Source organism: Panthera uncia, chromosome D2, assembly GCF_023721935.1.
Source record: "Panthera uncia isolate 11264 chromosome D2, Puncia_PCG_1.0, whole genome shotgun sequence".
Taxonomy (NCBI): domain Eukaryota; kingdom Metazoa; phylum Chordata; class Mammalia; order Carnivora; family Felidae; genus Panthera; species Panthera uncia.
The window spans coordinates 54,786,267-54,796,386 of NC_064818.1; the positions used below are offsets into that span (position 1 = coordinate 54,786,267).

At 51.3% G+C, this 10,120-nt stretch overlaps 1 protein-coding gene across 3 annotated transcripts; it reads right to left on the reverse strand.

Moving 5' to 3' along the window:
* Positions 1 to 228: 228 nt before the first annotated feature.
* Positions 229 to 8,179, reverse strand: AVPI1 (arginine vasopressin induced 1). Of its 3 annotated transcripts, none has more exons than XM_049645521.1 (3): positions 7,953 to 8,179; positions 1,820 to 2,116; positions 229 to 810 (listed from the first exon to the last, which is right to left on the reverse strand). In XM_049645521.1, the coding sequence occupies exons 2-3, from the start codon at positions 2,104 to 2,106 to the stop codon at positions 651 to 653; spliced, it is 447 nt and encodes a 148-aa protein (XP_049501478.1). In that variant the 5' UTR covers positions 2,107 to 2,116; positions 7,953 to 8,179; the 3' UTR covers positions 229 to 650. The 3 variants fall into 3 exon arrangements, with proteins under 3 accessions (XP_049501478.1, XP_049501480.1, XP_049501479.1); XM_049645523.1 differs by lacking the exon at positions 7,953 to 8,179 and adding an exon at positions 7,590 to 7,946; XM_049645522.1 differs by lacking the exon at positions 7,953 to 8,179 and adding an exon at positions 6,316 to 7,946.
* Positions 8,180 to 10,120: the final 1,941 nt, after the last annotated feature.

Sequence of the window (10,120 nt, forward strand, 5' to 3'; positions counted from 1 at the left end):
GGACTGCCTACGGAAATGCTTCCATCTCCCGATCTCTGGAAACGGAGGCTTTAGCACAGAGGATCTAGGGGATGGGGGGTGGTGGGTGTTGCTCTCAGGGGAAAAGGAGGCTTGGCCTATTTTCTCCTTCCCGGGAACACCCCTTCCCTGCAATAAGTGCAAGCCCTCACCCCCTGGCTCCAGAATGTCCATTGAAGAAGCCTCCCTTTCCGTGACAGACTCACACAGTTCTTGATGCAAATGTTTTTATTTTGCCACTTAAACCACGGTTTCCTCGCGCTAGCCTGACAGGCAGGGGTGTGGGCAGGTGGCTGGACCATGGGTTACAGTAGTAGCAGGAGGGTTAGAGCAGGAGTGGTGAGATGCTCAGTCTCCGTGCCCATCGCTGGACTCCCAGGGGGATATCATGCAGCCCGAGTATACTGTCGGGTGGGAAGAGCTAAGGCAGGAATGGGTCCCACATGGTGTAGAGCTCAGGGGACACCTCCAGTCCTGTTCTGAACGGAGCAGGCCAGTGGTAGTGGCCTTCCATTTACCACTGTGGGGTTGTCTGCCTCCAGTCTGTCTTCCTTCTTCACTTCCTGGGCCCTTTGGCAAAAGTCCCTATGATTCCTGGGGAAGTTACTGCCGTTCCCAGCCCCTTCCCTGGATCAGTGTCTGATCTGATGGAGGTAGCTTGTGGGGCCTGGCTTCTTCCAGTTCCGGCGGATCCTGGCACTTGTCCTCCTGGAGTTCAGATACTGATCGCCAGAGGCCATCTCTGTGGCACCACTCTGTGGGTCGGCCAGTGGAGCACGGGGCTCGGGGATTCTGCAGGGAACAAGTGTGTGATAGGCCCAAATCAATAGGAAGAACAGAATGCAGGCTAAAGAGATTTTGGTCAGGATGAACTAAACACACCATTTGGGGCAAAATGAGACCGGGGCTCTGGACTCGTCTGCCCCCCTGACTGCTAAAGACTAGGCAAAGCTTTCAGATTTCTTTTCTGTAAAGAGAGCTGGACTAGATCGGGGTGTGTGACAACTCAGCCTTTCTCCAGCTTCATGCTGTACTTGTGGCAGCCATCATTAGCCAGCCTTGATATGAGACTGGAGGAACCAAGAATCCTCCTTAGCAAGATGTTTTAAATTGGGATTGCAAGTCAGCTAAAGTTCATATGAGCAAGAGGCTGATTTGCTCCCCCTGGACCTGATGACTCGGAAGACCTATCCAGGGCTAATATTCTGACTCTGGGGCCTGAGAGGGCAGCGGGAAGAATGGAGGGCAGAGTGTAACCCACAGTGATTGGCTAGGCTGTGTGGCTCCGCTCAACCCTGTGGGGCTCACTGTTCCTAGGCTGTCAGTGACCTAGGCAAAGAGGGGGATGACTAGGGGAAGTTGGAAGTTCCTCAACAATTTTGTTAAAAATTGTTGGCACCCTCAGTGCCTCTACCGAACCTTCCTACGCTATATTCTCTGTAATTCCACAGGCAAGATCTTAACCAGGTTTACTCTTGATTTGTTACCTCTTCTGCAACAGGGAAACACGTTTTTTTCCTCCCAAACAGTAGTCCCTCCCACTTGGCTGAGAATCACTGCAAAATGAGGTGGCACTGATAGGACCCAGGCATTCCCTTCTGTGGAAGTTCACAAGATCCTACAGGACTCCAACAGTAACAGCAATCGTAGGCACTGTGTACCTCCCCCCCCCCCCCCCCCCCCATGGCAGATACTTTACGGTGAGGCCAAGTCAGTAGCTCCAGGTCATACAGCCAGAAAATGGTGGAAGGAGCATCAGTAGTGCCCCCCTTCCCTCAGGCCTCCAGTTCCAGGAACCCACCTGAGCCGGCTGCAGTGGTGCAGTGAGTGGCCCAGGGGTTTTGGCCGGGGGGGCCTCTTCCTACGCAGCCTCCTCAAGGCCTCTGCCACACGGTGGTCTCCCGCACACTCCCAGATGATCTGTGCCCGCTCTTCGGCCAGCTGGTCCCCACTGCGCTGAAACAGGCCCTGGATCTGCAACAGCTCGGCGTCCTGGAAGATGTTGGCTGTGGCCTGCTTGCGGCCCCGGGCCTCAGCCGGGGCCTGCCAGGGGGGCGGCTCGCTCACCACAGAGGCGGGCGTTCCCATCCTGGGTGCTCTGGGGAAGGAAAGCACGGAGAGGCATCAGCTCAGCAGGCCCTTCCCAAACCTGGGGTCCTGACGGATACAAGGGCTTCTGGTGTTTCTGTTCTCCAGGAGCCAACATGCAGTAAGTCTTGACTTAAAATCACTCCCATTGTCAGGGCACCTGGGGGAAATTATATGCATAAGGATAGCCAGACTTTATTATAAAGTGCTTATGAGTGCGACACATGTACTACCTCCCTGAAGAGGCCCGGCAACCAGTGAAGTAAGACTTGTTTATCCCCACCGTGCAGATGAAGTACAGCTCAGTTGAAACGATCCTTCCACAGACACGAAGCCTTGGTTAAGTGCAGAGCCAGGAGTAGCACCCAGGTCTGTGGTTCTAAAGCCCAGGCAGACCCCAGGACATCCAGGTCGTAAGGACGACGCAGCAGCAGCCACGGAAATGTGTCGAGCATTTCACATGTATTGGGCACCGCTGTAAGAGTCGTAGTCACGTAACGTCATTGAAATGTGAGCACGACAGCCATATGCGGTAGGGGCTGTGCCCTCGTTTCACAAATGAAGAAACTGAAGGACAGATCCAGATACTGCTGATGCCAAGGCCCAGGCTCTTAGCACAGAAGTGAGAAAGGGGTATGACGTTGGGCTACCCAGGCTGGAATCCCACTTCTAGCCACCTCCGCCACTTACTGGCTCAGCTGCTTCCTGTGTAAACTTCTCAAACTATACCAATTTCGGCCTGAGTTGCAGTGAGGACTGAGTGAAGGCAGCGTTAAGAACAGTGTTCAGTGTTCTACTATTCTGCTTTTCCATCTGTAAAATTGAGAACAGTCATCCCACCTATTTTCAAGACCCTCAGAGACAAACCAAGTCCGTACAGTTTAACAAACACAGTATGAAACAGACCAGTCAGATCTAACTGTAGTCCAAAAGGCCATGGAGAGGAACGTAGGGACGAAGACACAGCTACAGGGTTAGAATATACAACCATGGGCAGAGGCTGAAATCTTAGAAGTTTAATTAAGAGGAAGACTTATGTCCAAGTCCTCCCCCACCTTGCCGAAAATGAAAATTAAATGGTCTTCCTCAGTTCGAGAGAGTTCCACCTTGAATAATAAAGGCATAAGAGGCTCACTCACCCTATCCTTGTCTAGTACAGCCTGAAAAAGTTAGGAGATTGGAAGGCAGACTAGAGACAAGGAAGACCAAGGACTCTGGCACAACACAGAACTGGGCTTGAATCCCAGCCCTGCCACCTTCTTAGCTATGGCCCTAGGCAAGTTACCCAACCTCTCTGAGCCTCTTTGCTCAGCTGTAAAATGGGGCTCATAACCGCTTCCCAGGATTGTTGTAAGGATTGAATGAGTCTAGTGTGGTATCCGGTACCCGATAAGAGCCAAATAAACGAAATGCCCACCTGCTGCCCTTTTGACACTAGCTTAAAAGGGGGCGGGGGCAGCAAAAATTAAAGCATTTAAACACAAAACGTCCATGCTCACCGTGACAAACCCACACAGAATGGAAATCATAAAAAACGTGTTCCCAGCTTCCAGTGCTCAGCCTGCTTGCAGAGTGGCCCTGGCTCGCACCTGCCTTTACTCTCCTGAGAGTTTGAACCATCTCTCCATCCCGTTTAGACTCCTCAAATGTAACTGGCCCTCCCTTTCCCTGGCTTTCCCTCCTCACCTCAACAGCCACCCTCCTCATTCCAGTAATTTCCACACTCCCCCTGTCCCAGTGTCTAGGCCTATTAGAACCTCACTCTCTTCAAAAGATTTAATAACTAAAACCTGTAGAAGATTTTCAGGTAAATTAACTTCATAAAAATTGTGCTTCTTATCTGGAAATGGGAATTTTAAAATCTACCTCTTCTTGGGCACTATTATGGAATCCAGTTAACAACCTTGTATGTGTGGTAATTAAATCCCCTGAGCTGGATAATAAAAATACACTGTGACCAGAAAACAGTCACCAAGTAACACTGTCAGGCTGGTAAAGGAAAAAAGCTAACTATGGGGCATTTACTCTGCACCAGGCAACGTGGCAATATGCATGATATCATCTGATCCTCAAAAGCATTCTAGGAGTGGACGCTGTTACCCTCACCCCAGCGCACAGTGGGGCAAAGGAAGGCAAGATACAGATGAAATGCCGGTGGCTCAGCCAAGGTCAGGACCCGGTGTAAGGGGACTGCAACTGTGTATGAAAACCACAGCTGCCTTCACAGCCAAGCAGCTCAGAGCGTATTTCTTCCCATCGCTCCTGTGGGGGTATCTCACTGTTTTTACCTGATTCACAAAGGAGGAAACCTCCAGTGGGAAAGGAAGAACAATGAACACATGCACACGAGGCAGGGGCGGGGTGGTAGAATTTATTTTAATCTTTTTGTTAACGTCAGAACTGTTTACTGTTTGACCAGCTGTTCTAGCCTTAACCTGACGCACTCTGAAGAGGAAGATCCCCAGCTCCCACAAAAGAAATCTGGAACTGCTACCCAGCCCAGTGCACAGAGTACTGGCTCATGAGTCAGAGGACTACGTCCGGGCCCTAGTTCTGCCACTCAGCGGCCAAGGGGCCTCAGGCACTTCACGTCACCTCCATGGGCCTCGGTTTCCCTCTACATCTGTAAGAACAGGATGATTATGCTCTCAGAGGGCATGTGCAGAGTCCATGATTCTGGGGAGACTAGGTCCATACAGAAGCAGCAGTTGGATTTGCTTGTCTGCCAAGGCCTAGAGGCAACATGTGTGGACAGGTCTGGCTAATATCAGGTGCCAGGAAATTCCCCAACCAATAGTTCCCCTTTTCTGCCCTCCTCAATCTTCCATGGAGACAACACACTGTTTTGCTGCTGTGGGATGTGGGGTTAGGGCGTGGGAGAAGGCAGATCACTGCTGTAAAGCACTCCAGTGACCCAGGCTGGCTGTGGCCTAGCCCGGGGCAAACTCCTCCTCTGGTCTGGGTGGTGGGACAAGGGGTGATCCTGCTTCTCTCAGACTCAGGCCCTCTTACCCTCCCTTCAGGGAAAATGGCAACAGGATGAAGCAGCAGCGGCCTCAGGGATGGCTTGGAGCCTGACTTCCCAGATGGCCCTGGCCACCTCTGCCAGGCTGCAAGGGCCTACAGGGCCCTGCCTCCAGCCTCTAGCCTCCAAGTTACACACACCAACAAACCATCTGGGTGAGTCTGGGCCGGTTTCCACCGTACCCTCCATGCACCGTGGGGTGGGGAGCCTTGGCACCCCCAGATTTTGAGATCCTCTCTCTTGGCTCTGCCTCCCACCCTGGGATTCAGCCAGCAGTGAGACTGGGAATAAAAATCCATGTATTTCACATAGGATTAGATGTAAACTTGGGGAAAACTGAGTCAGAACACTTTTATTATCAAAAGAAACTTTTAAAAAAGATTTTATTTTTACTTATACACTTAACTGACTGAGCCACCCAGGCGCCCCTACTTTTATTATTTTTTAAAGATTTTATTTTATTTTTTTAAAGCAATCCTAACCTCTTTCTTTTTTTAAGTTTATTTTTATTTATTTTGAGAGAGAGAAAGAGAGCATGAGAGAGGGAGGGGCAGACAGAGAGGGAGAGAGAGAGAATCCCAAGAAGGCTCCACACCGTCAGTGCAGAGCCCGATGTGGGGCTTGATCCCAGGAACCGTGACATCATGACCTGAGCTGAAATCAAGAGCTCGACACTTAACCAAATAAGCCACCCAGGCACCCCAAAGATTTTATATTTAAGTAATCTCTACACCCAATGTGGGGCTCGAACTTTCAACCCTGAGATCAAGAGTGGCTTGCTCTACTGAGCCAGCCAGCCTCCCCAGAAAAACCATTTCCTATCTTATTCAATGTGTGATTCCGCCCCCCCCCCCAATTTCTTAGATAAGACCTGAATCCAGGAAAGTCAGTGTATGCTTGAACAATGGTACTTTTCTACACTGGAAAATGACACCACAGGGCTATTAAAAGATTACAAATGGATCTTTCATTCCAGAGTTGACATGAAAGAATATAAACATGGGTCTGTAAGCAAATGAGTAAAAACTCATTTGCAAATTGCAATTTGACACAAGCTAGCTTAAAAAATGAACCCCCAAAGTAAATACCACATGTTGAAAATGACAAAGTTCAACTTGCTTTGAAATAGGCAATAAATGAACTATAGAGCTTTAACAAAGGCATATATTTAAAAAGTGACTCACCACGCAATGAATTTGCAACATATGTAGTGCGCAATTGAGCATCTTTTGTGGTATATGAAGCTCAGTTCAGACAGCTATTCTGACTGGTCTCAGGGAGGCACAGGTATCCACAAGAGGCAGAGCACATTTTGTGTGAGCCGGGGGGCAGCTGCTTCCACACTCAGCTCACCTCCTTCAGATAACTCTGGTGATGGTAATAATCTGTAATCGGAGGCAAAGGGCCTCTTGGAAGAAGAACTGGAGGCTCTGGCCCAAGGCCCAAATCAACACTTGTGGCCCTGGACTGCTTCCCTGACCCTGGACAGCTGCCAAAATCTGTGGCTCTTCCAGTGGGAGGTCCAGTCCACATGGCAGTGTGAGCCCCCGCCCTTTAGGGCCTAGCCCCGGCCAGGAGCGCCTGAGAGAACTGCACACGTTGGTCTCCAAACCTAACGTGGACGTGGAAAAGGGAACGGGGACCTACCCCCAGACCAGTTCTCAGATATGACCGGAAGAGAAACTCTAGATCTAGCAGTAACTCTTTTCAATGGTTCAAGAACCCTGAATTTTGGCTGTGCCACTGATAACCGAGTGACGTTGGCAAGCCCGTTTCCCCTGCCTCATTTTGCTCATCATTAAAATAGTGAGAGGAGTGAGAACAAATAACCCTCAAGGGAATAAGGGAGATAAAAGTACGTGAAAGCGTCCATCTCGGTACATTATACCATGAATGAGTGATGTTAAGGGAAAGGCTGTTTAACAACCAGACAGTATAGAACCATTTTCATTTTTCATGAAACTCCCTCAAAAGGGGACTACACTCTTGGGGAAAGAGGGTAAAGGGAGATGGATTCATCTGTGGACTTTTAAGTCACGGCTGCCATTGAGGCAGCTTGCTTTGTGTAAAGCAAAGAACATCATTTTCAAATAGGTAATCTCTTTAATCCTCACTCCTACGAGGGGCACTCTGGTTATACCCATTTTACAGATGAGAAACCTGAGCTCAGAAAGGTTAAGTAACTTGCCCAAAGTCAAACAGGAGGTAACTGATGATATACCCAGGTAGTATATGATCCCAGCGCCCAGGCTCTCAAACACTCTTATTTTTGTTCCTGCCAGATGGCTGACGAGGTCTTCGGGGGAAGGAATGACCCAGGAGGCTCTGAAACCTCTCGAGCCTGCTATCTGCTTCTGCGGGTTTCGGAAGGCGCAGGGATTGAAAGTCAGATCTCCCAAGGCAGCCTCGGCGCCCTCAGCACTCCGCGGCCCCGCGGGGAGTCGGAGCGATTACTCACCACGCTGAAGGGCAGCGTCGACAGACCTCAAATCGGGATGGGGCAAGCTAAGATGTGCCCACCCCAAACCCTTCACGGCCTTTCGAAAGGGCGGGCGTAGCTCTGCGCTTCCTGCTGTGAAGGTGCTCACAAGGACCGGGCGGCGTTCGCCCACAGGACGAGAGCTTGGGAGGGGATATCCTGGCCCAGATCGCTGGGCGAAACCCCCGGCACAGATCGGCCCCCGGGGCTCAGACGTGGCCGCTTCGCACAACGCCGTGCCCTAAAGTGGCCCTGCGGGTTCGGGTCCCAGCGGCACCCGGGCTCTGACGGCCGGCCCGCCCGCTCCTACCGCAGCGCGAGCCGGGCCGCCGACCTACGTACCTGGCTGCCCAAGGCGGGCCACCTAGGTCACAGCCGCGACTCCCGGGAGAAAACGCTCCCCAGCCGGGGAAGAGCCAATCCTCGGCCAAGCCCTGGTGAGAGCTCCGGAGAGAGCCTTCCAAAATCGAACGCGGAGACTCTGTGGGCCAATCATCAGCAACAGAGCAGCGAGGGGCGTGTTCAGGCTCCGCCTCCTTCCCTTCGCCGGCCCGAAACCCGAGTGCGAAGATTCCCCGGGTCCAATCAGCAGCGGAGTGGCGGCGAGGGGCGTGTCCGCCGGGGCCCCTTCCCTCCTCCCTCGGCCGCCCTAGCGCGGCGCCCGGAGGCTCCCCCTTCATTGACGTCAGTCCCCTGGGAGAGCGCGGTTTTGCTGGCGCGGGAGCGGGCGGGGCCGCATTCCAGCCTCCGGGTGCGGCGGCTGCGAGCCCAGCCGGGTACACGTGACGGGTGCCCCCTCTCCTGGGCCCGAGGCCAGCGCTCAAGGCGCCGCGCTCCTTGCCGCGTGTGGCCCTCTGCAAATAGACCTGCAGTTCCTTAAATTCACTTCCCAGACAGACCACTTGCCTTCTGGCTCCTGCTTTGAGGGAAAGGAAGGGATAGTCAGACCTTGAGCTTCAAAGCTGGAATGTCGTGGGTTCGAGTATTACAGCAGCTGTGTCACCTTGGGCCAGTTACCTAAATGACAGTATTAATTCATTGGGCAATGGTCAGTCCATTAGGGACCCACCCTGCCCAAGTTCCTTAACAGGCAGTGCATAGGAGAGCCCTATAAGTCCCTGCCCTGGGGGAATTTACAGCCCAGTAAGGGAGGCAGATATTAAAAAGCTTAAAACATTTTAGCAGTGATTATAATTGTAATAAACATTATAGCTAGAAAAGAGTCAAATGGAGGAATCTCAGCTCCTTGTAGGAGGTCCTGGGAGATAGAAGCAGCAACATCTAAGCTAACATGTGAAGGAGGAGTTGAAGTTGGTCAGATGAAAAAGAGTGGGTCTGGGAAGAGTGTTTAAGGAAGAGAGTATGGCATGTGCTAAGTCTAGGAGGTAGCTGGACTCCTGGAGTAAGGCTAGCAAGGGAGAGATTGGTGAGGAAGCAGGAGGCAGAGGGGGGCCGTGAAAAAGTTTCCATTTGATTCTGTGTGGGGAATACCATTACATATATTTGTTTAATAGGCATTTTATTTTATTTTTAAGTTTATTTTTGAGAGAGAGAGAGAGAGAGAGCACACAACTGCACACAAGTCGGGGAGGGGCAGAGTGGGGAGAGACAGAGAATCTGTCTGAGCGGAGCCAATTCGGGCTCCAACCGTGAGATCAGGACATGAGCATGAGCAAAGTCAGACGCTTAACAGACTGAGCCACCCAGGTGCCCCTTAATATTTTATAGCACTCACCATGTGCTAGTAATGCCAGTCAGCACTTTACAAATGTTAGCTCGTTTCATCCTCCTGACTAATTTGTGTTTTTAGAAGGTCACTTCGGCCATAGGTTGGAACTTGGATTAGAGGGGGCGGGTGTGGATGCAGAGTGCCCAGTAGGTTCTCGATGAATGCTTGTTTACTTGTTTGGAAGATGAGGAGTTGTTTGCTCACTGGTTCAAAAATGGTCAGGAAGGTGCCTGGCAATAGGCAGCTAGGTCTCCCTGACTTCTTCTGAAGACCTGGGGAAATGGCAAAAAGAACAAAGAAATCAGCAATGTTCGTCTCCAATAGAAGGCACTGATTGCTGCAACGCCTTTCAGCCAACTGCTTGGCTAAAGAGAGGACTGTGTGGGCTCCTAAACAGGATGGCTGGGCTTCTGAACCAGGGACTGCCTGTACCCTGTATCCTGATGCCAGGAGCTCAGATGAGCCTACCAGGATAGGAACTGGGAACTTGTGGCTTCTGGGTCAGATGTGACTAAGGCTGGGTGGAGAATATCTGGTCTCTCCAAACACTTTTGCAGGCATGTGACCATATGCTTACCACACAATGGAACCATTTCTGTTGTTACAGCTTTATGATTCAGTGTTTCTGATGAGAAGATAGGGCACTAACATCATGCCAGAGTGCAGGGTCTGGGATCCACACCCCGACAGAGCCATGTTTAGAAGAGAAGGTCAGCTCTGAGGAGTAGAGTCCTGGTGTAATTCAGGCCAAGACTCGGTTTTACGAGGTATCAGATTAAGG

What these genes read in the sequence shown, in the direction of transcription:
- AVPI1 (XM_049645521.1), bottom strand. Translation starts at nt 2,106, where the DNA reads ATGGGAACGCCCGCCTCTGTGGTGAGCGAGCCGCCCCCCTGGCAGGCC. An exon ending in CACCACTGCAGCCGGCTCAG is followed by an intron (nt 811 to 1,819) that starts GTGGGTTCCTGG and finishes TGTTCCCTGCAG; the next exon opens with AATCCCCGAGCCCCGTGCTC.